The sequence below is a fragment of the Zalophus californianus genome, chromosome 9 (genome assembly GCF_009762305.2).
Source record: "Zalophus californianus isolate mZalCal1 chromosome 9, mZalCal1.pri.v2, whole genome shotgun sequence".
NCBI classification, from domain to species: Eukaryota; Metazoa; Chordata; class Mammalia; order Carnivora; family Otariidae; genus Zalophus; species Zalophus californianus.
In genome coordinates this window covers 47,012,713-47,039,141 of record NC_045603.1, presented here as the reverse complement: position 1 = coordinate 47,039,141, position 26,429 = coordinate 47,012,713, and the positions used below count along the sequence as shown (strand labels likewise).

The 26,429-nt window shown below is 38.2% G+C and overlaps 1 protein-coding gene and 1 pseudogene across 7 annotated transcripts in view; one reads left to right on the top strand and one right to left on the bottom strand.

Moving 5' to 3' along the window:
- FRS2 (fibroblast growth factor receptor substrate 2) overlaps positions 1–19,821 on the top strand; it is a 103,662-nt gene extending 83,841 nt beyond the window's left edge. For 4 of the 7 annotated variants that reach the window (XM_027591809.2, XM_027591808.2, XM_027591807.2 and 1 more), the window contains 6 exons: positions 6,765–6,859; positions 12,867–12,958; positions 14,242–14,428; positions 15,242–15,400; positions 15,879–16,042; positions 17,608–19,821. In XM_027591809.2, coding sequence (XP_027447610.1) covers positions 12,893–12,958; positions 14,242–14,428; positions 15,242–15,400; positions 15,879–16,042; positions 17,608–18,558 — 1,527 coding nt within the window. In that variant the 5' untranslated portion in view covers positions 6,765–6,859; positions 12,867–12,892 and the 3' untranslated portion in view covers positions 18,559–19,821. The remainder of the gene's footprint in view (positions 1–6,764; positions 6,860–12,866; positions 12,959–14,241; positions 14,429–15,241; positions 15,401–15,878; positions 16,043–17,607) is intronic. The other 3 variants (XM_027591805.2, XM_027591806.2, XR_003519649.2) reach the window with 2 other exon arrangements.
- Positions 15,395–15,505, bottom strand: LOC113923188 (annotated as a pseudogene).
- Positions 19,822–26,429: the final 6,608 nt, after the last annotated feature.

Here is a 26,429-nt window from a genome sequence, read left to right as displayed (position 1 = left end):
CTATCTCCCCACCTAGGCAACAGTTGCACTGGCAGAATCTTTTATAGCTGCTTTGGTACTTCCAAGTTACTGAAGTTATTGAAGACTTGCATGTGCCAGAAGGCTTGGACATAAATTGCGATTAATTTCAGTCAGTTTCAGCTCTTAGCACAGCTACCCAGCTTTTCCTCCCAGCCCTGTGCAGCTTATACCCAGCTTGTGAGAGCCAAGATAGGCAGAAAAGATCCTCTTTTCCAAATGTCAGAGATCTGTGCTTGGGTCACTGACTGCTGCTTCTGATCACAGAGGTTCACACAAAGAAGTGGGCAACCAACCATTGTTGTTACACCTTCCCCCATTCTTGCAACCCCCTCCCCTCCAGCTAAAGTGACTTCTAGGATTTTAAAGGACTAGTACCTTCTTTTGCCCCATTCATTTTTCTCTTTTTTCCCTTTTGGGAAACAGACATTAAAGACCACAACATTCAAAAACAACTGCATATACAGGGAAAATTTGAAGGTGACCTCATGTGTCCAGATAAAGGCCCAGAAAAGTTCGGAGAAGACAAGACCTTAAGTTCACATGTCAGGCTGACTGTTGGCACAGGGCCAGCCTACAACAATCAATAAAATAAAAACAATCACAAAAAACAGCAAAGGGGAGAATCTGATTTCCAGAATTACCATATTTTTAGATTAAAATGTCCAGTTTTCAGCAAAAAAAATCACAAGGCATACAAAGAAATAAGAAAGTATAGTCCATCTAAAGGAAAAAAATAAATCAACAGAAATTGTCCCTGAAAAAGTCCTGATGACAGACATATTACAGAAGATGAAAACAACAGTCTTAAAGATGCTCAGAGAACTAAAGGAAAATGTAGAAAACAAAAAATACCTTTAAATAAAGAGAAAACAAAAAGAAATCAAATAGAAATTCTAGAGCTGAAAATTACAATAACTAAAATGAAAAATTCAGTAGATTCAAAGGCAGCTGTGAGTAGGCAGAACAAAAAGTCAGCAAACATGAAGATGGGACAATGGAAATTATCAAGTCTGAGGAATGGAAAGAAAACAGATCGAAGAAAAATAAATGGAGTCTGACGGAGCTGTGGGACACAGTCAAGTGGAGCAACATACATACTATGGGAGCACTAGAGGAGATGAGGGAAAGGGGAGGAGAGAATATTTGAAGAAATAAGGGCTGAAAACTTCCCAAATTTGATGAAAGACACAAATATAAACATCCAGGGAGCTCTTTGCACTCTAAATAAGATTAGCTCAAAGAGACACATCCAAGATGCATTATAATTAAACTTCCTAAAGCCAAAGACAAGGAATCTTTTCTTTTTTAAGATTTCATTTATTTATTTGAGAGAGAGAGAGACAGAGCACGAGTGGGGGGGGAGGGGCAGAGAGAGAGGGAGAAGCAGGCTCCCACTCAGCAGGGAGCCCAACCTGGAGCTTGATCTCAGGACCCTGAGATCATGACTCGAGCTGAAGGCAGGCGCTTAACCAACTGAGCCACCCTGGCACACCCCAAAGACAGAGAATCTTGGAAACAGCAAGAGAGAAGCAAATCATCACATACAAGGGATCGTCAATAAGATTATTAGCAAATTGCTCATTGGAAACTTTGGAGGCCAGGTGGCGGTGGGCTTATATATTCAAAGTGGTAAAAGAAAAAAACTGTCAGCTGAGAATTCTGTATCTGGCAAAACTGTCCTTCAAAAATGATGGGGGAGATTCAGACATTCCCAGATAAACAAAAGCTGAGGGAGTTCATTACCACTAGATCTGCCCTGTAAGAAATGTGCAAGGGAGTCCTTCAGGGTGAAAAAAGGACACTAGACAGTAACTTGAAGCCATACGGAGAAATGAAGATCTCACTAAAGATAAATACAGGGGAGTTATAAAAGCTAGTACTATTGTAACAAAGATTTATAACTGTACTTTTTGTTTTCTACATGATTAAGAAACTAATACATTTTTTTTAAGATTTTTATTTATTTATCGAGAGAGAGAGAGAATGGTAGAGAGAGAGCATGAGAGGGAAGAAGGTCAGAGGGAGAAGCAGACTCCCTGCTGAGGAGGGAGCCCGATGCGGGACTCGATCCTGGGACTCCAGGATCATGACTTGAGCCAAAGGCAGTTGCTTAACCAACTGAGCCACCCAGGCACCCGAAACTAATACATTTTAAAGGGGAGAAAAAGCTAGTCTTGTAATTTTGGCTTATAATTCTTTTGTTTTCTATATAAGAGACTAATACAGTGTCTGCCTTCAGCTCAGGTCATGATCCCAGGATCCTGGGATCAAGATCCACATCAGGCTCCCTGGTCAGCTGGGAGTCTGCTTCTCTCTCTCCCTCTACCCGCCCCCCCCCCCCCAGCTCGTGCTCTTTCTCTCTCTCTTCTCTCAAATAAATAAATAAAATCTTTTTTTAAAAAAAGACTAATACCTTTAAAAGAATGATTAGTTTATGTATTTGGGCACACAATGTATATATAAAGATAGGTTTGGGACATCAGTAACTGAAAGGAGAGTGGGGATGGAGCTGTAAAGGAGCAGAGGTTTTGTATGTTACTGATGTTAAGCTAGGATAAATTCACATTGGATCATTATAACTTTAGGATGTGAAATCTAATCCCCATGGTAACTACAAAGAAAATAGCTATAGAATATACACACAGAAGAAAATTAGAAAGGAATTTAAACATTTCACTATAAAACAATCATCTAAACACCAAAGAAGACAGCAATATAGGAAATGAGGGACAAAAAAGCTTAAGGCATATAGTAAACAAATAGCAAAATGACAGAAGTCCCTCCTTATCGGTAATTAATTGTAAATGCACTAAGCTTTCCAGTCAAAAGACATATTGGCAGAATGGATAAAAACACATGATCCAACAGTATGCTATCTACAAGAGACTCCCTTGAGATCCAAAGACAAATAGATTGGAAGTAAAAAGGTGGAAGAATATATTACATGCAAATAGTAACCAAAAGAGGGCAGGAGTGGCTATACTAATATCAGATAAAATAGACTTTAAATTTAAAAAGGTAATAAGACGGATGCCTGGGTGGCTCAGTCTGGTTAAGCATCTGTCTTCTGCTCAGGTCATGATCCCAGGGTCCTGGGGTTGAGCCCCACATCGGGCTCTCTGCTTAGTGGGGAGTCTGCTTCTCCCTGTTCCTCTGCCTGCCGCTCCCCCTACATGTGCTTTCTCTGTGTCAAATAATAAAATCTTTAAAAAATAATGAAATTACAAAGTTATAAGAGACAAAAGGGTATTATATATTAATAAAATATTCAACAGAGCAAGAAGGTATAACAGTTATAAACACTTATGTACCTAATAGACCATCAAAATACACAAAGTAAAAACTGACAGAATTGAAGACAGAAATAGACAGTTTTACAATAGTAGTTGGAGACTTCAGTACCCTACTCATAATAATAGATACACTATAAGTAAGGAAATAGAGGGCATAACCAACTAGTGCTAACAGACATACAAAACATTGAAAGATTTCACGCAAAAAAATTTTAGGACTAATAAACGAATTCGACAAAGTAGTAGCATACAAAGTCCATATGCAAAAATTAGTTATGCTTTTCTACACTAACAGTGAACAACCTGAAAGAAAATTACAAAAACAGTTCCATTTACTGGAACAGTGCCGTTAAAAAGAATAAAATACTTAGGAATTAAGTTAACTAAAGGGGTAAAAGACTTGTACAATAAAATCTACAAAACATTGCTGAAAGAAATTAAAGAATACATAACTAAACACACCCCATGTTCATGGATTAGAGGATGTAATATTGTTAAAATGTCAGTGCTATTCAAAGAGACCTGCAGATTCAATGCAACCCCTATCAGAATTCCAAGGATTTTTTTTCCCAAAAATAGAAAAACCCATCCTAAAATTTATATAGAATCTCATGGGACCTCAAATAGCCAAAACATTTTTTTTAAAGGAATAGCAAAACTGGATGACTCACACTTCCAGATTTCAAAACTTACTACAGAGCTACAGTAATCAAAACACTATGGTACTTGCATAAAAATAGACTTACAAGACCAATGGAATAGCATAGAGAACCCAGAAACAAACCCTCACATATATGGTCAACTAAAGTTTCACAAAAGTGCCACTACCATTCAATGGTGAAAGGACAATCTTTTCAACAAGTGATTCTGGGAAAACTGGATATCCATATGCGAAAGAATGAATTTGGACCTTCACCTAACACCACACATAAAATTTAACTCAAAATGGATCAAAGACCTAAATATAACACATAAAACAATACAGTTCTTAGAAGAAAACATTAAACAAAAGCTTCATGACATTGGATTTGGCAATGCTTTCTTGGGTTATGACATCAGAAGCAGAGGCAACAAAAGCAAAAATAGACAAATTGGATTTCACGATTATTCAGCAGACTAAAATGGCAACCCATAGAATGGGAGAAAATATTTACGAACCATATATTTGATAAGGGTTTAATATCCAGAATATATAGAGAACTTATTAAAGTCCAAAACAAAAGAACATTCCAACTCAAAAATAGGCCAAGAACTTGAATAGACATTTCTCCAAAGAAGATATATGAATGATTACTAAGCACATGAAAAGATGCCCAAGATCATTAACTATTAGGGAAAGACAAATCAAAACTACATTGAGATTACCACCTCATACCCATTATGATGGCTGATACCAACAAACAAAAACAGAAAACATGTTCGTGAGAATGTGGAGAAATTGGAACTCGTGTGCCTACTGCCATTGGGAAAGTAAATGATGCAGCTGCTGTGGAAAACAGTATGGCAGTTGCTCAAAAAATAAGAAATAAAATAACCATGTAGTCAGCAATATCACTTCTGGGTCTAAATTAAGAGAATCGAAAGCATGGTCTCAAAGAGATATTTGTACATTCATGTTCACAGCTGCATCATTATTCACAGTAGCCAAAAGGTGGATAAATGTCTATCAGTAGATGAATGGATAAGCAAAATTTGGGGTGTGTGTGTGTATAAATGGAATATTGTTCAACCTTTAAGAGGAAATTCTGACACCTGTTACCACATGGATGAACTTTAAGGACATTTTGCCTAGTGAAATAAGGCAGGCACAAAAAGATAAATACTGTATGATCTCATTTATATGAGGTACCTAGAGTAGTCAAACTCATAAAAACAGAAAGTAGAATGGTAGTTGCCAGGATTAGCTGGGAGGGGAAATGAGCTGTTTAATGGGTACAGAGTTTCAATTTTGTAAGAGGAAGAAGTTCTGGATAGTGGTCACACAACAGTATTGAATATATTTAACATGACTAAACTGTGCACTTAAAAATAGGTAGGATGGTTAATTTTATGTTATGTGTATTTTACTCAAAGAAAATTAGGGAAAGAAAAAAGTCTAAATGTGGGACAGAATCAGTTTTCAGACATTTTGTTGGATGCTTTTTAATATTTTCAAGAGCTGTGTAGGTTTGGTACACTGATTCTTTAATATGTTTCATTTCAAAACTGAAGACTTTTCCTTGATTTAGGATTATGGAAGGATCACTCTCACTTCTTTTAATAATATTTACTATGATTAAACTTATTTCAGGATGGGAGTTGTGAGATGCTTATAAATGCAATGAATAAAAAGAGGAAGAGAGATTTTCCTGAGTTAATTGGCTGCCTAACATCTCCCAGAAGAGAGAGATGAACAGACAATATGTATTCATATAAGGGAAGTGATTTCTGTTGGAATTAGCTAGATAATTTTACAAGCCAAAGACAAAGCATAATATATATTAAGCTTCTGGAGAAAAGAAGGGTGTGTTAAGGCAGAAGCACTGGGTTGCTGCCCACTCTAACATGGTGTGTTGCAGCTTATGAGGGGCACAAGCAAACACCTGACCAAACTGCTTATTTTGTATATTGGTTTGAAGTCCAGAATTGAAAATTTTGTTTGCATGTGGGTTCATGATTTGAAAATGTTCATTGTGGATATCAATTGTTTGTTAACTCTAGTTAATATATAGATTAAAATGAGACTATTTGCAAAACCCCTAATGCCTGATACAGTGTAGTTATTCAGTAAATGTTACCCATGTTTGAGTTTGATTTTTTTCTGTGTTGTAAAAAGGGACTAGATTGACCAGGAATTTCCCAAAAGCACATTGCAATCTCTTGAAACTCTAGATTGTAATTTATTGCTATAAGGTATATCATGATCCTGTGACTGTGTGGCATGCTTGTTCATATTAACTGTCTCCTGATGACTGCGTCCTCTGATTTGGTTCTGGAGGGCTCTTGTAGATGAGAAAAGTACAGTGGGTGGACTCTAAAGAGTCTGTTCTTAGGAGGAGTGACGGTGAGGTTTAAGAAAAGTGACTGGAAGTGGAGAATTAGCCTGCCACTCAGTGAAATTAGAACTGGAAAGGAACCTCGGAGGTGGTTTATTCTGACCTTTCATTTTATGGCCGAGGAGACTATAGAGAAGTGGTTTGTCCAGTGTCATAGCTGTAGTGGAGAATCAGAGTCAGCGGCTTCTAAAGCTTCTGATATCCAAACATCCTAGAACTTAGACGATAGCGTTTTTACTTGACTGTGTGAATGATAACCTATACGTGTCATTTGCATTTTAAAAATAAATCTTATATTTTTATACTTGAGTTTATTGAAATAGATTAATTGAACTAACAGTGCTACCAGAAGTCTCATAAGGAAAATCATTGTTTTAAAAGAAGTAAGAAATTCCTGACTTTTTTCTGTTTCTAGATTAAGTCAGCAAACAAAGAAAACATGGTATTTTGAAGTATGATTAAACTCCTGATGCTGCAGAAGAGGCTAAGAATATTAATGGCCAGATCTAGGTAAGTTGAGGTTTACCGTAGGGAAAAAAAGAAAAAACTGTTAAGTTCACATTATATTCTTTTAAACAAGAGATTTTAGTTATGTTTTCTTGAATGCAGTCATGTTGCCTCCTGACTTGCTGTCACCTCCAACAAATAGGGACAAATGGCTTTAATGAAACTAAGGCAGTGTTTATGAATTTAAAATAATTAGCCAACTTGCTGCAGTATTGATCTTCCCAAACGGTAGCAACCTTTTGCTCTTGAATGTACCTTTGGTTACTTTCCCATGTTGCTTTCTCGAGAGAGCATAGTTATGTTTTTTTTCCCCCCTTGAGGACAGTTTTTATTTTTTTTATTCTTTTAATGTTATTTATTTTATTTTATTTTATTATGTTAATCACCAGACGTTACATCATTAGTTTTTGATGTAGTGTTCGACGATTCATTGTTTGTGCATAACACCCAGTGCTCCATGCAGTACGTGCCCTCTTTAATACCCATCCCCAGGCTAACCCGTCCCCCCACTCTCCTCCCCTCTAGAACCCTCAGTGTGTTTCTCAGCGTCCATCGTCTCTCATGGTTCGTCTCCCCCTCCGATTTCCCCCCCTTCATTTTTCCCTTCCTGCTATCTTCTTTTTTTTTTAACATATAATTCAGAGCATAGTTATGTTTTTGCTGAGTTATGAATTTGGTTGGATAAGATGGTGAAATCATATGGCTTCTCATCAAGTGTTTACAGTATTAATGCACATTATTAGGTCTTACACAACTCAGATGTAGTCTCCAAATATTAATCTGGTGGTCATAAATGCAGAATATCTAGGATCATGCCTTCTCCCTCGCCCTGGAGTTTGTGGTTTGGGAGGAGGACTCAGATATGGATGAGACTCCACATTAAAAAGTCTCCTTCTGTGCTGGAAGATTGACCACAACTTGCCATTGTTTGAGCTGTTTCAGTCTCCCGCTTCTCCTAAGCCTGTTATTCAACCTTACCAAGGCCTCCTGTTCCTGTTTGCCTCCATTTTGTCCCCATTTCATCAGGCCTCTTCTTTCTTTACTTCTGTCCTGACCAGACCTGGTGATCCATCACTTCAAACCCCTGTTATTGCCAATATCCTTTAATTTCCTTGTCCTCCTAACCCTCTGACCCTGGGTTACCTGAACGGTCTGCCCTCTGAACTGCTGAGCGCTGCTGCAAACCCAGCATCATCTTCCTCTCCAGCCTCCGCTGAGCTCTCAGGGCAGCCTGCTTAATCATCCTGCCACCTTTCTGGGGGCAGCCCCGCTGTGAATAATCCTACCTTCTCCTCAAGTCCCTCATCCTGCAGACTGGCCTTCTGTTTCACAAAGGACATTCAGGATGATAGATGTTACCTGCTTCAGCTTCTCTCCTATGCTCCAGCCATCCTTATTGACTTCCCTCTCTCCTCAGAGGGCAAGGCATTCCTACTTCTAGGGGCAGACTTCTCATTCTGGGTCCTGCAGCTCCTCTTCTCCGGTCTCCCCTTTTGTCGTGATCCATCGTGTAGCACATTTTTTTCCTTTGCTTTTTGTCCTAAAAATTTTAACCTTTCTTGACCTACTAATCACAAACCTGCATCAGTCTATGTCATCTGAAAACAAGTAACTCAGGCAACATATTTTCTTTTGAAACCATGTGTGTCTACACTGAAGCACTTTGCCCTTTCCTTTCTGAACCTGTTCTTGAAAGAGCAGTTTCCATTCCTGGGGGACTACTTCCTTATCTTCCATTTGTTCACTTCAGTTTGGTTTCTGCCTCTACCAGTCTACCATGAGTGGAACCCTCCTTCTCGACACTTTCTTTTTTCAGTTGGTACTGTTTTGATTTTTTTTTTCCCTCCTTCACTTCATCCCTCTCCTTCAATACTTTCACATTTCCCAGAATTAGAATTGAAATTCCCCAGAATTCCAACTGTAGACCCCTCTTTATACCGTCCTTGGGCAGTGTGTTCTGCTTTATGACTTCAAATACCATGTGTGTATCAGTATTTTCTCTCCTTCCTCAAATCCATACTCATGTATTTAACTCTCTGTTGCATATCTCCATTTGGTTGTTCTCTAGAATCTCCACTTAACATGTCTAAAACTGAACTAACCACCATCACTTCCACTTGAAGATCACCGTGGTTTTCTGTCTCAGGTAATAGAACCAGCACCCACCATCTGCCACACTGGAAACCGTCTCTTCCTTCCTGTCTGCCTAGCCAGCTGCTCCATGCTGCTGACGGGTCTCCCTGAATAGTTTAAAAATTCCTCTTTTTTGTCTTTATTCCTAGTATTGCTGCTCTGGTGTTAGGTCTGTAGCATATCTCATTTTTCAATATTCTCCAACTGGTTTTTCTTCTCTGAACTGAACTGCCACTTAAATTTATTCTGCAGGTGGATATATTTAAAATGAAGTCCTGAGCACCTCACTTTCCTGCTCCAAATTCTTCACTGGCTTTCCATCATGTGTAGGATAAAATCTATTCTCCTTATTAGCATGGCATACAAGGCTTTTGGGTCACATGTTAGGCTTTTCATTAATTGTTGTTGTACTGAATTGACACATTTCGTGTGGATAGAGTTTTCAAGTAGGTTGCACCACCACCCACATATCCTTGACAACACAGGAGGTGCTGCCTTTAACAGGTAGCCTGTGAAGGTGGCAGGTAGAAGAATGATTTTCTAGGGGTCCCTGGCCGGCTCAGTTGGTGAAGCATGTGGCTCTTGATCTCAGGGTTGTGAGTTTGAACCCCACGTTGGGTATAGAGATTACTTAAAAAAATTAAATAAAAAAAACTAAAAACAAAAGAAGAATGATTTTCTCCTTCTTTTGAGAAATAGTTTAAAAACATTCCTTTGAGGCACCACCTTTTGAGGCAGAAGCCACACTGTAGTAATCTCTTAGCTCTTTATGTTCAGGAACAGGTCGGTGATGAGGATGGATAAGACTTTGTTTCTGTCATTTATCCCTCTACTGAAAAAAAAAATGTTTTTAGTATTCTTTTGCCTCTTTCTCATCCCATAATTTATTAAGTAGTTTTCAGACATTCCTTGTTTTATTACACTTTGCTTTATTATGCTTTGCAGATACTGTGATTTTTACAAATTGAAGGTTTGTGGCAACCCTGCTTTGAGCAAGTCTATCAAAGCCATTTTTCCAACAGCATTTGCTCACTTTGTATCTCTGTGTCATATTTTGGTAATTCTCACAGTGTCTCAAACTTTTTCATTATTATATTTGTTATGATCTGGGATCAGTGATAATGACTCACTGAAAGCTTAGATGATGGTCAGCATTTTTAGCAATGAAGTATTTTTTAATTAAGGTACATACATTGTTTTGTTAGACATACTGCTATTGCACATGAATAGACTGTGGTATAGTGCAAAACATAACTTTTATATGCACTGGGAAACCCAAAAGTTGATTTGACTCGCTTTGTTGTGACATTGCTTTTTTGCCATGGTCTGGAAGCAAACCTGCAGTATCTCCAAGGTGTGCCTGTATTAATTTTTTTTTTTTAAAGATTTTATTTATTTATTTGTCAGAGAGAGAGAGTGGAGAGCACAAGCAGGGAGAGTGGCAGGCAGAGGGAGAAGCAGGCTCCCCGCTGAGCAAGGAGCCCGATGCGGGACTCGATCCCAGGACCCTGAGATCATGACCTGAGCTGAAGGCAGACGCTTAACCAGCTGAGCCACCCAGGCGTCCCAAATCTTTTTCTTTTAAATACCTTATTAATTTATTTGTCAGAGAGAGAGAGCACAAGCAGGGGGAGCGGCAGGCAGAGGGAGAAGCAGGCTCCCCACTGAGTAGGGAGCCCGATGTAGGACTCAATCCCAGGACCCTGGGATCATGACCTGAGCTGAAGGCAGGCACTTAACAGACTGAGCCACTCAGGTGCCCCTAATTTTTTTAAATTAAACACTTAGGGACCACGTCAGGACATGGTTATGTCAGGTGATATGCTTAGTGCCCTAGAAAATTAAGAAGAGAAGGTTCCTATCTTCAGGGAAATCATAGTGAAGTCAATGTTGAGACGGATAAACATTACAATAGAATGTGATAAACGCCATGATAGAGTCATATCCATTTGACTTGGAAGACACTGAATGCCATCTAGCTTCAAGTTACTTGGAGTCCCAGATCCCTACCTTGTTGTTCAGGACCTTTATACGGTTTGGGCCCTGCTTGTGTTACGGCCGACCCTGTACTGCAGTCGTTTTGGACACCTCACTTTTTTTCTGAATGCAGTACCACCTTTCATGATCTTTCATGACCTTTGTCTTTGTATTCTTTGTACTCTTAACTGTCTCAAGTACCTATTTCTGTTTTTTGCCCAGTGCATTGTTTCTGTGCACCCTTTTGAGTACCAGCTCAAATGGTGCGTCCTGCCCTGCTAACCCAGAAAGTTACTTGCTCCCTTTTCTGGGCCCACAGAACTCTTCTCATATTTTCATATAACATTTAATCATAATGCATTATCTGTTTACATCTCTGTCTCTCCCTCTAGACTCCTGACTCTTCAGAAGTACATACTGTGACTTAATCATCTTTATGCCATGTTATTTAGCTGGCATATTACTTAGAGCAAACTACCAAATACGAGTCTTAATTAACTTTACTATTTTACTTAACACTTCTTTTGGTTTGTGCACTGGTACACTTTTTCATCTGCTTAATACTTGTACCTGCCAGCATTCTTTACCTTTGTTTAGTACAGTGCAGTTCATTCAGCTCACAAGAGACTTAGAGCACTACTCTGGGCTAGGTAATGTGTTAGGCGTGGGGAATGCAAATTAGTTCTTGGGAAGGAGCTTACAGTGCAGGGGGAGCAATAGTTAAGTAAACAGATGATCTATCACAATTTCTGCTAAGTAAGCAATATGAAGAATGCTATGATACTGGGAAGCCCAGGGTGCCTTGGGGGTGTAACTCTCCCAGTTGCTTGGAATCAGAGAAGGCTCCCCGAAGGAACTGCACAGTAGGATCTTGAGAAAGGAAAGGAGCAGCATGGAAGGATGTGGGAGGACAAGTTGCTCTGGGGCGACTGCTGAGTGTGACTTGGGAGGGCTTGAAGCAGAGACAGAGGGAGTTCAGACTAGCTCTGTAGCCAAGGACGAGTTGGTGAAGAACCTTGTGTCATGCTGACAAGCTCCAAATGTTTTTCTAAATGTAGTGTGAAGAGCCCCTGAAGAATTTTAAGCCAGTTTTATCAAATTTAGGTTTTTAAATACTAAATAGCTTCTTCTGCTTTCTTCCCTCCCCCTTTTCCAAATATTGTCACATTCATTCTGATTCTTCCCCTTTTTTTAAGTGATGTGTTGAATTTTTCCTTTGTTCATTTGGAGTTTTCTTGAACACTTAGTGTCACCTATAACCTATTATCTCTAACCTTGTGTGGGAAAGGAGGATTAGACAGACATGCTCTGTCAGTTTTGCCAAAATTCTCTATGTTGAGTTACTCCTTGATTGTTGGGTTATTTTTCTCTCTTAATGAATATTCCAAATTTGTTTTTGTGTCTTATTTACCAATCAACTTTTGCCTGGTGAGGTACATAAAGGATATACTACAGTGAGTAATAAGAATCAAAATACCTTCCAACCTTAAAGTCCATCATCCCTTTGGAATTTTATTAAAAGAGGGACATGAAATTTCTGATAAACCATTGAGGGTTAATTCCATGAATGACTTTATTTAAAGTGCTACATATGAGATGAGACCTTAATTGGTTTATTTGTTTTTTTAAAAGATAATTTTAAAATAGGCAGACCTTTGCAAATTAAACTGGCAATTTGAGATTTCTATGAAGTCTACCTCACAAAATTATTTTCCTTGTCACTGAGCAAAATTTACCAGCTGAATGTTTGAAATCTAGCTCAGCCCTGTACCTTCTTGGGCTTAAATTTCCTCATCAAAATAATGCAGGACTTGTGATAGATGATTTCTAAAGTCTTTTTCTGTTTTATGAGTTTTGTATCCTACATTTAATAATTTTTTCCAAATTATCTTTCATGTAGTGCTCACATGGTCTTCTGAAGAAGCCATGGGTAGCTGTTGTAGCTGTCCAGATAAAGACACTGTCCCAGATAACCATCGGAACAAGTTTAAGGTTAGTAAAACTGGTTGAGTTATATCTCTCTGCCTACTCGGATGTTCTTCTTTTTCTTCACATTCTATATCATACCTCCTCATTTTTATCTCCGGACTCTTCTATTTCTCTTTGTATCCATTCTGCCTTTTCTTGTTTTAACAGATGATGACAATATGTTCTTACTGACAGTGTGGAATCCTCTTTTACTTTCCCTTTGGTCCTCTATATCCAATTAGAGCCATACAGTTCTAGTAAAAAAACAATTTTAATGCCATTTTATAGGTGCCTCTTCAGTCTGGTCACCACCTCCCAGTCATTGCTTCACGTCTGGATAATTTCTTAGCAGAACTCTGCCTTGAGTCAGTCACCTTTGTGATCCATCCTGCAGTTGACATCATATTAATCTTCCTCTTTCATCATTCTAAAACTTCTAGTGTTCTGTTACCTAGAGCACAGGTGCTCCATTTCTTACCTCTCCACAGCCATTTAGTGTCTCCCGTAGCCTGACCTCAGGTTGTCATACATCGTGGCCTCTGGATCACACAGACCCAGGTGTGAGTCGAAACCGTGTTGCTTTGTAGCTTTGTAACCTTAGGCAGGTTACATTATCACTGTGTGTTTGTTCCAGTTTTGTACAGTACAGTGGAAAAAATAGCATTACCTGCAGTTTAGGATTGTTATAAGGATTAAATGGAAAAAATATGTGGAAAGCGCTCTGCCAGCCCCAGGAATATAGACAGTTTTCTCCCAGTGTTACCTACTCCTCATAGTCTCTGGCCATTGTCAGAAACTGAGCAGTGCAAGGCCTCCCATTCTGTGAACTCTGTGCCAGTCTTGTCTTGGTCTCCCTGAAATATACCTTCTTCGTCTCTGCTATAGCACTGCATCTTTAGGATATGCCTCACAACCCCTGACCCACTGGTTCTCTCCTGAGGCCCAGCCGAAGTCCCTCCTCTTCTCACGTGAAGGCTTCCCCAGCCACCCTAGGCCACAGTTACTGCCTTTTGCAGCCTCTGTTGGCACCCATTTGTCCATTGCTCATATACAGCTTTGTGTTGACTTCATGTTTGTACATCTTCTATGCTCACTGGGCATGTGAGCTTCTTGTGGATAGAACCAGATATTTCACTGCTATGTGGTCCATGCCCTGCACACACATTGGTTGATGAATGAACTACTAACAAAGGAGCGAATAAGTGAACCAGTCAGCAACAGTGCGTTTTACTGATAGATGGGTGAAATACGTGTATGACCGTCAAGTGACAATATTAGGTTGGCACTAATTAAATGTTCTTTTTTAGGTCATTAATGTGGATGATGATGGGAATGAGTTAGGTTCTGGCATAATGGAACTTACAGACACAGAACTGATTTTATACACTCGCAAACGGGACTCGGTAAAATGGCACTACCTCTGCCTGCGGCGCTATGGCTATGATTCAAATCTCTTTTCTTTTGAAAGTGGCCGAAGGTGTCAAACTGGACAAGGTAGGTAGATCCTTTAATTTTTTTGTTCCCCAAACAGTAACACATTTGAAAATTGTTCTTTCAGTTATTCTGTTTACAATGTTTAATACTTTACTTTTTTCCTGATAGAATAAAAATTCCCCAACTAAGTGGATTGTTAAGAAAAGACACAGTAAACTGTGTCTTCATTTATCAGGAATTTATTAAGCACATTCTCTTTGTACAGAGTTTTGACTCATATTATTTAAGATTTTCAGTAGATGATTAGTTCCAGTAAATTTACTATATGTATCTTTACTGTTAGAACTTTTTGGGGAAAGAACCTAAACTTTAGAGTCAAAGAGAACACGGTTTGATTTTTTTGCTACCTACTGCTTGGCAAGTTACATGATCTCTGTGGAACATCAGGTTTCTTCTCTATCGGAGAAGAATGCTAATCCCTACTTTATAGAACTGTTGTAATAATTAAACAAGGTAAGGATTGTAAACCATCCAGCAAGGGACTGTCAAATGGTAAAGGATCACCTTGGTAATGGTGACTTGGGTGCCCCCTGCTGTTAAAAAGCAGACCAAAGCAAGTGTTCAAATCTTGTTTTTGTCTGCCTTGTTTTGGGCTCTCTCCCTGAGACATGGGAAAATTAGTCTGTGAATTTCCTTTTGGGTTTATGTTTTGAAACAGAGAATATCATTAGTTTATCATCACATCTATTTAAAGGGCCTTTCTTCCTGTCAGGTCATACAATGCTTACTTTACAGTTTTGTTCTTTGACAGGTGTTCCTGTATCTTTTTTAAAGCTATAGCTACCATTTTCCCCTTCTCTTTTATATTTGTAGGAATCTTTGCCTTTAAGTGTGCCCGTGCAGAAGAATTATTTAACATGTTGCAAGAGATTATGCAAAATAATAGTATAAATGTGGTGGAAGAGCCAGTTGTAGAAAGGAATAATCATCAGACAGAATTGGAAGTCCCCAGAACACCTCGAACACCTACAAGTAAGTACCAATTTCCCCTCCTATATTTTGGGAAAAGTTTTCAATTAGCCATAATTGCGCCTCAGATGAACCTCATTGGCTATGATACTGCCACTGTGCAAAGCTCCCTCTTGTATTTTGAATACTAGACATTTATAAACTTTGGATTATGGATATTTAGTCTCTAACGCCTTAGAAATCACCATTGGCTAACGTAAGTGTAATGGTTGTCAGTTTTTTTGTTTAAACTGTTAGAGCTATAATTATAAACATTTTTAATAGTTTAAGTAAGAAAACATTAAGAGTTCTATGTTACCTAAAATGTGAATGGAAAGTTGGAGTGGAAGGAGGGTGTTGTTTGTGCTCTGGTTTCGGTTGTGTCTTGCCAGAAACACCTTGCTTAATTTTCTCAGTGCAGATTTCATTTTCATTCACTTTTATCTCTCTGTCCTGCCCCGATATTCTGCTTTTCTTCTTAAACCAATAAACAAAAACTCAGCTCCGGGGTTTGCTGCTCAGAATTTACCTAATGGATATCCCCGATATCCCTCATTTGGAGATGCTTCATCCCATCCCTCAAGCAGACATCCTTCTGTGGGAAGTGCACGCCTGCCTTCAGTAGGTGAAGAATCTACACATCCTTTGCTTGTGGCTGAGGAGCAAGTAAGCATGTACTACTGTCTAACGGGATAATAGATTAAAGTGTGGAGTTAAAGCATTACTGCGCTGATACGTGGAAATTTTAGTCTGAATTTTAGCTTTCACTCTTTATGACTTTTGTAGTGAAGAATCAGAGGAAACAGCTTATATTTCCTAACATATGCCAAATACGTAAAGGTGTGGAGGGAAACGTAGCATTACAGTAGCCTGTGGGCTCACAGGAGAGGTACATCTATAGATAAAAACAGATATAACTAATGGTCAGTTCTTGCTATAATAACTGCTGATGGATTTGGAATTTATACTGCTTTTTCTATCAGTGGACTACTAGCAGGAAGGTAGATTTTGTTGTCAACGTTTTTATGAAGCTATTTAATGTTTCTAACTATTGTGTTTTTCATTTGAGGAATGAAGTATTTGGTTCATCATTGTCTATATATTAATTAGTTATTCTTATCTTTTGTAAACCAAATGGTCACATATCAAGAAATTTTTACTGTTTTAAAATCTGTTTCTCTGTGTTCTTTACAAAGTAAATGAGTTCTTATTTACTATAATTACACTTCCCTCAGTTTTTACATTTCATTTTTGAATTTTTTCAAATTTTATGTATAGTCTTCCAAACTCTTTTTTTAAGATTTATTTTAGAGAGAGAGCGAGCTCGCTTGTGGGGGGGAGGGGCATAGGGAGAGGGAGGGAATCCTAAGCAGACGCTGCCCCCCTCTGCCCCCCACTGCCCCCAGCGCGAAGCCTGATATAGGGCTCAGTCCCATCACGCTGAGATGATGACCTGAGCCAAAATCAAGAGTTGATACTTAATTGACTGAACCACCCAGGTGCTCCTAGTCTTCCAAACATTTTTATAGCGTTCCCTGAAAATACTATTGACCTTTTCTTTAAATAGTGATGATTTCTTAGTAGGTCATATTTATTTTATATCAATGCATTTTGTAGAACTCTTATTAAATCTAGTAGGGTTTATCTCTTTATTTGGTCACATTATTTGCAAATCATGATAAATTTCTTTTTTTTAATGCTTGTTATTCCTTATTTCTGAATCATGTTTTAATGCATTGATGAGAATTTCTAAAACAACATCAAAATAGTAATCCCAATTTGTTCCTGATTTTTTTTTTAACAGAATGCTTTTATCAAGTACAATGTTATGTGCTATTTTAGAGTAGTATTCTGTTTTGTGTTTGTTTTTTTTTTTTAAGATTTTTATTTGTTTATGTGAGACAGAGAGGGAGAAGCAGACTCCCGCTGAGCAGTGAGCCTGACACGGGGCTCGGTCCCAGGACCCTGAGATCCTGACCTGAGCCGAAGGCAGACGCTTAACCGATTGAGCCACTCAGGCGCCCCTAGAGTAGTTACTCTTCTATCAAGTAAAGAATGTATTTCCACAATCCTCTCCTCTGTCCACCTTTTTATTAGTGAAAAACAAGGACAGAAGCTTTGAAGGGAGAGTATAGGGAGAAGGCTCATCGACAGAATTTAACTGATACGATCAGCCTTTTTTTGCTTTTGTTTTAAGCAAGTTATTGATCCACTTCTCTGTTTTGTTTTAGGTACATACCTATGTCAACACTACAGGAGTGCAGGAAGAGCGGAAGAACCGCACAAGTGTGCATGTCCCATTGGAGGCGAGGATTTCGAATGCTGAAAGCAACACACCAAAAGAAGAACCAAGTAGTATTGAGGACAGGGACCCTCAGATTCTTCTTGAACCCGAAGGAGTCAAATTTGTCTTAGGACCAACCCCTGTTCAAAAGCAGTTAATGGAAAAAGAGAAACTGGAGCAACTTGGAAGAGATCAAGTCAGCGGAAGTGGTGCCAATAGCACAGAATGGGACACTGGATATGACAGTGACGAGCGAAGAGATGCACCCTCTGTTAACAAACTGGTGTATGAAAATATAAATGGGCTATCTATCCCTAGTGCCTCAGGGGTCAGGAGAGGTCGTCTGACATCTAGCAGTACCTCAGATACCCAGAATATCAACAACTCAGCTCAGAGAAGAACTGCATTATTAAACTATGAAAATTTACCAGCTTTGCCTCCTGTTTGGGAAGCCCGCAAGCTAAGTAGGGATGAAGATGACAATTTAGGACCAAAGACCCCATCTCTAAATGGCTACCATAATAATCTAGATCCAATGCATAACTATGTAAATACAGAGAATGTAACAGTGCCAGCAAGTGCTCACAAGATAGACTATTCGAGGCGTCGGGACTGTACACCGACAGTCTTTAACTTTGATATCAGACGCCCAAGTTTAGAACACAGGCAGCTCAATTACATCCAGGTTGACTTGGAAGGTGGCAGTGACTCTGACAACCCTCAGACTCCGAAAACGCCTACCACTCCCCTTCCGCAGACCCCTACGAGGCGCACAGAGCTGTATGCTGTGATAGACATCGAGAGAACTGCTGCTATGTCCAATTTGCAGAAAGCACTGCCCCGAGATGATGGGACCTCTAGGAAGACCAGACATAATAGTACTGACCTGCCCATGTGAGCCTGGAAAGCGGTACATCGTTTGCACCTTTGTGAAGTTTTCAAAAATGAAGATGCAAGTGCTTCATTTTCATTTCTAAACACTAACTCCTTTTATAGACTGATAAGATTTTTTTCTGAATATTTCCTGTGCTTCTTTAACTAAAGGGAATTAAAGTAGAGCAGGTACTCATTAAAGAACACTAATTTCAGTATATACTACTCATTACTGTACAGCAGCATTCCCATTTTCACAGTGCCTATTTAAAATGAGAGTTGAAGTGAGTGACATGCTGGTTGATTTTTATCAATATTCTGGACTGACGCATATCATTCATGTCTAAGTCACGGTTGGCATTTAAAACATTTTATAAAGCCTCTTGATAATGTGCACTGCTAACAGATAACTCTAGGCTTTGAAAGTACTCTTTGTAGATTCACTATTCATGGTATATGGCCTCCAGCATGTAACATGAGGAATCCTTTATTTCATTAATTGTAGGCTTTTTGACTTGAGCCAAAACATATGTAAAGGAAATAGAAGTACCACACCTCCTTATATACCAGTCAGTTCCTTTGCCTTCTGCGTTACTAGAAAGAGTCCTGTGCCCGTGAATGTGGTTTGCTCTTGGTGTGTTGAAAGGCAGGAAGGAGACAAGATTTTCTGTTTACTCATCTCATGTCATTTGAAGGGCATGCCCACATATCTTCATCAGAATTACACTAGACGCAAGAAATCAGTCTCAGGTCACTTTACCCAAAAACATTTGGAAATCTGAACCACGGTCTCTTGGAAGTTTCTCTCCTATAGATTAGTAACAGTGACATTGTTTTCTGGAGGCGTTTGTGCCATTGGGTTGCCGTTTACCTTCAGTTTTTTCCTTTGGCGTTTGGGGTGGCTTATTTTGTTGCTTAATGTCTTTTTTCCATTTAAAATGTTTGAGTCTGTATATAGTTTTGAAATTGGATTATGTGTTCGTTGTTTAGTTTGCAATTTTGTCAAATTATGGTTTTGAAGGTTCATTTGGAACTTACTGTTATTCTATAACAGGGTTGCCCTTGTCCAGTATTTATTTATATGCTGTTTACTGTTCAAGCTGATAAAAACATTCGCTCAATTTGAAACTTCACTTGTGTCCATAGGTGATCTCTTTAACAGCCGAGAAAAAAGGAAGCTACTTTTCACATGCAAAGTTCCCTAAAGGTACTGTGTTTTCTCTGTGGGCACTCTCCCCAGCACTTTAGCAGATTCCCTCGTCCCACAGCTGCAATTGTACTTTGCCCACAGTAGTGCTCCTCAGCTCTGCTGTCCTTTTACTCATAGCTGGAGCTTTGATGATCCCTTGATTTAATTCGAATGCTAGGATTGTTGCCAGCATAGCAGGTACAGAGGAAGTCTTAGAGCAATGAGATTGTGTCATAATTTAAGATTTAAAATGAATTGAAGTTTATATAAACTGAAGAGAGTCCATATGTCTAACTCTTGGAAAATCAAGAATGTTCCAGTTTCTCAAACACTAGAGAAGACAAGAGACGGTAGAGTGGAAAGGTTAGGTTACTGTTTTCTCTAAATATGAGGAAGTTTGAGGTCATGATTTGGATCTATCTACCAGATGTAACTAAGGTTAATTTAGCATGAAAAGGTTTCAGTCATATAGCACCCAACCTGATCAGTAAATAACCTAATTATAGGACAGTGGATGGATTAGCAGAATAATAGAGTTGGGACCATTATAAAGAAAATAAATTATTAAAGGTGTCTTTATTATTTTCAGTGCCATTGGTTTATGTGCATAGCAGAATTTTCTTTCTTCTCTCTTTTTTTTTTTTTCTGTGAACTTGGTGCTTACTAAAGTGTTCCCTGTTCTCTAAAAAGAGAACAGTGGTATAGGTGTGCAGTTTCCATTTTTAATATATTGTTCCATTTATGCTTTCTTCTGAGTAGATTGCTAATCGTGCCAAATTTATGTGATGGTTTTTGTAACGTGGAATAAGACTTATAATGGAACCAGTACATGTGGTTTTCTCCAAAACAAGCAGCCAAGACAGAACCTCCAAATGAAAGGGCTGACCTATTGATTCATTTTGGAGGTTGGATACTTTATTTTCTTTCTTTTCCTCATCATTTTCATTTTCCTTCCGGGTTCTACTTAGTTTTTATATATTTTAGGTAGCTCCAATATAATCATTGCAGTTTATGCTTTAAATACTGTGTGCTTTAAAAATGAAAATGGGACCAATTTGTCTGCTACGAATTTGATTTTAGGTACTCTGAGTATTAGGAAGATGTATACAACTGGTGTTTATTTCTAGATGTCTCTGGAAATCACCTGTGTTCCTATTTAATAAAAAGTAATGTAGAACACTACTTGTCCTTTGCAGTAGTCTAGTCATGGGCATTAAGCTCTGTCCTGGAAGAATGTACCTGTCACTAGGTGCATTTTAGAATGAGATATTTTATTGGGATATAATTGTGGCCATATGTTTCAGATTTTCTGAGAGGGACCTAATTTTAGATATTCTGTTCCGTTGATAGACCATGGGATCCCACTTTTTGGTTTTGGAAATATAATCATCATTCATATGCTTCCCCCCCCCCAATAGAGTCCTCTTTTATCCATACAGGTGATAGCAGCTTGTTATCCCAGATCAGGGGCTGGAAACTGATATGGGTATTACCTGTGTTTTTTCTTCATGTGTTTTCTTTCCCAGTTTCATCTTCCTTTAAAAATGAAAATATGGTGCCTTCCCTCCCTCCAGGAAGATTGGCAAATCGTTCCTTTTATTTACTGCTGCTGTGGAGTGATGAGATATGCACTTTACTCTTGAAGACTCAGCAAAAAGCTTTTCACTTCCCAGTATATCCAGAACAGATCACATTTGGGACTTATGAAAATTTGCCAAGCAATCTTTGTTTTTGTAGATATTAATGTTGACCCCACAGTTCAATGTTATAGGTCAAGCTAGTGTTTGTTTATTCCCCCCCTCAAAAAAATCTGTGGCACAACATATAAAAATGTACCTCAATAATGTTCTATTAAAAATGGGACAGGGGCCTTATGTTTTCATAATTTCCCAGTAATGTGCCACCATATTTTTGCCTCAAGGTAAAGGTTTTAACAAGCTAAAAAGTACTTCCCACTTCCCCCTGTGCTGTTCCTAACCCATAATGCCCAAGTGTTTTGTGCAATGTGTAGTGTGTGTGTGTAAATATATATATATGTATATGTGTATATGCATATATATATAAAAATATCCCCTTGAAATAGACATACCATCAGAGACAACATTCAGAAGTAACTGATATATTGGCATCGTATTCATATTTCTGATATGTGAGGTCTATGGTACTAATTACCTTTTCCCTGATGTTTGCCAAATTTGAATAAAGGCATTGGTACGAAATTATAGAATGTATAGAAAATGCTTTTGGCTTGAAAAACTAACAGATATTTTATGACATACCACAATATACTCTGCCCAAACCAGCACCCTGTCTGTCCTGTGCTTTACATCCCTATTCCCCGTTCCTACTTCCTCATTTTTTGGGCGTATAACACGATTCTTTTGTAGCATCAATACAATTGCAATTCTATGACAATTGGACAATAATAGCATGGAAGCGGACTGGTATTAATAGTACAGTAGTCACCGGTGTGCCACATTTGCATTAGTAAATGCAAAATATACATTTTATAAAGGAAAAACTTTGTGTTATGTTTTTATTTTCATTACATTGTATAATACTGTAATATTATTGTATGTCCTAATTTGCATTATAAATGTTTTTTTCCTACATAAAGGCATAAATATAGCAACTTTGTATAAAGGTAGCGTGTTAGATTTTTAATTTTTTCTTTTATAAAAAATTGTCTAACAGTGGGACTACCATTGCCAAATTGTATATGAAATAGGAATTTTATCCCCTATGGTTAATTTCTTTTATAAACATTCCACATTTCTCTAATAAAAGACATAAGTGATACTGTACTATGCATAAATTGTATATTAATGCTGTTTCATATCAGCATTTTAAATTTTGGTTTGCATTTTTAATATTGGCAAAATTTACCACTGTTGATTAAAACCTTGTTGTATATGTAACAACATCTTTTGCCCTCTATCCCTTCCCACCCTTTGTTCTCTGTTTCTCCCTATCAGTGCCAACTTCATACATTTTGTAGCATGGCAATAAAATATAACTTTTACACTGAGGCCAAGTGTGGCTTTTTGGAGGACGTGGAGCTGGGAGGATTGCCCTCTAGTCGTTCTTTGCTTATGACTTTTTGCCATATAAACCGTATCTCCAGGCATGAGAAGTTATCTCATATATGATGTAAACATGCTTTTAAGGACAAGTGTGAATGTGCTTTTAAGCTTAATTTCTGTCATAGCAAATAAGAACTAATTTTTTTATCTTTGGAAAAGTCAGAGTTCTTGGAGTACAATCAAACCTTTATTAACTGGAGTACTTAAAGAATAAGCTAATAATTGAATTTAGTTCAACAAGGGCTAAGCAACACATTTTTAAAATCCTTATTTATTGTAGAGTATTAGTATACTGTCCTAAAAATTATATGTAAAATATGGTTTAATCTTAGATGATTTAGGATCTTGCAATGCCTTACTGTTGTCATTCTGGCATAGATTTCCATAATGAGGTACTCAAGTTGATACTGGAAGCTGAGCTGACTATACACTGACCTTAAGCATTCATGAAAAACTGCTTTGTTGAATAAAATCTGATCGGAATTCTTATGGTTACTTTCCCCTTATTGCCGAAAGTAGATTGCAATAAAACCCCAATAAAAGTTTGGTTGGATACCTATATAAAGTTTTCCTGTATTTATATTTCATACATTTCTTAAAACTTTATAAGAGGTCTTATTTCTTAGTCTCATATCATTGCCTCCATTTTCAAAGTGATCATATAGTGAATGGGTTAAAGATCATGTTTCATCAAAGTGAAATGAAGTTATAATTATTTGATAGATTCTCTCACAGTTTTATCTCTGTGGTTATTCCAACTAGTAGTTCTCAGCGTTGGGACTCCAAACCTATTTTTAAGTCACAGTGTGACACTGCAAAGCCTATTTGGGTACAGCTCAAGATGGAGATCATTTAAACAATGAAGGGATAGACAAGTCCACATATGATTGGCTGCTTACTATGTGCCAGACACCATGGAACCCATAGATTGGTTAAGATGTGGCAGACACCGCATCTTGGGAAATTTGGGCATTTGTTCTCAGAAATTACAAACTTCTTTGGATTATTTCTGTATTTTACTTTTGAGGTCCTTTGAAGACAGTAGCTATTCACAAGTTATTCTTATTTAATGGATGAACATGAACTAGGTCCTGTGCTACTAATAAAGATAGCAGTCCTCGTGCTCAAAAGGATTTGTAGTTTTCTAATGGGGGCAATGCCTTTCTTCCCCGCCCTGCCCTCCCAGAGAACTAAGCCCTGAGACAAATTGTATATGATAAGTTCTTCTGATACCTCTAGAATGGTACTAGCTGTAATACCTTAGGAGAACTGAAAAAAATGTTACTTCAATTCTTAATATAAGTAGTATGATACAGACACACACAAAGGAAGGGCATCTAACTCAGTCTAAGAAGGGAGATTTTCGAGAAAAACCTAGAGGAGGTAATCCCTAAGGTGTTTGAGGAGAGTCTTCATAGATTTAGAGGAGGAGAGGAAAGACTGTCTTAGGGAGAAGGAATAAAGTACAAAGGCACAGTTGTATATAACTATACATAGATCATGATTGTTCAATGGCAAGGGGTTCCATATGACTGGAGCAAAGACTGCAAAGGCAGGGTAGGGGATAGAGAAGGAGGAAGAAATGAGAGCACAGAGGTGTAGAACACAAAGGAATTTTTGTTTTAATCTACATGAGGTGAGAATTTGGAGGATTTTAAACACTGGAGAAACAATAGATTGACAACACGGAGGAAAGCTGGAGGATGTGACATTTTAATGAAGCAGGGAGACTGATTTGGGATCTTATAAAAATGGAAGTTAAACTGGATAAATGCCACTTCAAAGGCATTGTTGAAAAGAGTATTTAGGTTAGTTACTGCTGTGCAACAAACCACCCTTAAACGTAGTGGCTTAAAGCACCAAATCCTGTTATTTCTCCCATTGCTGTAGATCAGGGTGGGCAGACCTATGGAACCTATCCAAAGTTATAAAGCTAGTAAATAGAAGAGCTGAAATCCAAACCCATGCAGCCTGGTTCCAGAAGTTGAGTGGAACCCCCAGTCTCAGGCTTAGGTAAGTCTCAGGCCTGCCAGAGGAGATAATGTTTCCAGGTAAGTGATTTGGCCCACAATGGAAACAGTCCTTTTTAATATCGTGCAGGCATCTCAGCTTCTCGTGACTCTTCTCAGTGTGTGATTGGGGAATCTGCCCATTAAAGTGCATTTCCTGCAAGAAGAGCAAGTTTTCAAAATCTTGGTAGATTTAAAGTAACAATTTGTCTAATCTGAACACCCCTTTTCATAATGGACATTGAGAATAGTGTAAACCAGGGTCAGCAAATTTTTTTCTGTAAAGGATCAGATAATAACTATCTTAAGCTTTATGGGCTAGACAGTCACAACCACTCTGCTACTGTATAATTCTGTATCACTGCACAGTGTAAAAATGAATGGGTAGGGGCAGCTGGCTGGCTCAGTTGGAAGAGCATGTGACTCCTGATCTCAGGATCATGAGTTTGAGCCCCACAGTGGGTGTAGAGAGTACTAAAAACAAAACAAAACAAAAAAAACTTAAAAAAATATATATTTTAAATAAAATGGGTATGCTTGTGTTCCAACTAAGCTTTATGGACACCAAAATGCAAGTTCCATATAATTTTAATGTATCACGAAATAGTCATCTTTTTTTTTTGCCTCAATCATTTAAAAATGTAAAACACATTCTTAACTCTCTAGCCATAAAAAAATAGGTGGGAGGTTGGATTTGGTTCCCTCCCCACAGTTTGTAAACCCCTGATGTAAACTAACCCTCTTAAAGTAATATCTGAAGGGTAAAAACAGTTAAAAATTGAAAACATCTACCAATGTTAATAACAATTGCCAGTAAGTCCAAGCACTTGCTAAGTGATCAATTACTCAGAGGAAGAAAAGGGTATCAGTAGATGATAGAAAACTAATAGGCTTTTTAAAAGCACCTTTTACTGTAACCGTCCTAGGCGGTCAACTTAGAGTTAAGTAGAAAATTTTGTTTTTATAAACAAATATTTGGAATCAATCTTGGTCTCTACTAACACATTATGTAAAAGTATATTAGTCATCTCTACTAGTGGAGGGGAAAAGAACGAGTGAAATGTGAGACATGAAAAATGAGCAAGCAGGGCAAAGATAAGGTAAATGTCTCCATCAGAGTTCACAAGACTTTGTCCTAGACAGTCAACGTCCAATTAAAAACAGCTTTTTAAAATTCAATGAAAGGGGGACGCCTGGGTGGCTCAGTCAAGCGTCTGCCTTCAGCTCAGGTCACGATCCCAGGGTCCTGGGATCGAGCCCCGCATTGGGCTCCCTGCTCCGCGGAGAACCTGCCTCTCCCTCTCCCACTCCCCCAGCCTGTGTTCCCTCTCTCACTGTGTCTCTCTGTCAAATAAATAAATCTTTTTTAAAAAAATAAAATTCAATGAAAGGAATGCAACTGCTCCTCGTAACTCAATAAATAACGTTTAAAATTAAAATAGCAATAAAAATATTCAGTAAGATAATGATATCCCCAAAAGCTCCACAAACTGAAAAAGCTGAATGTGCTTGCTTCTGGGGAAAGAAGTGGTGAGGTTGGTGAGTTGTTTCGTTATTAGTATACTTTAAGGCAATTTTTTTTAAAGATTAAATTTAAGTAAAATTAAACACGCGA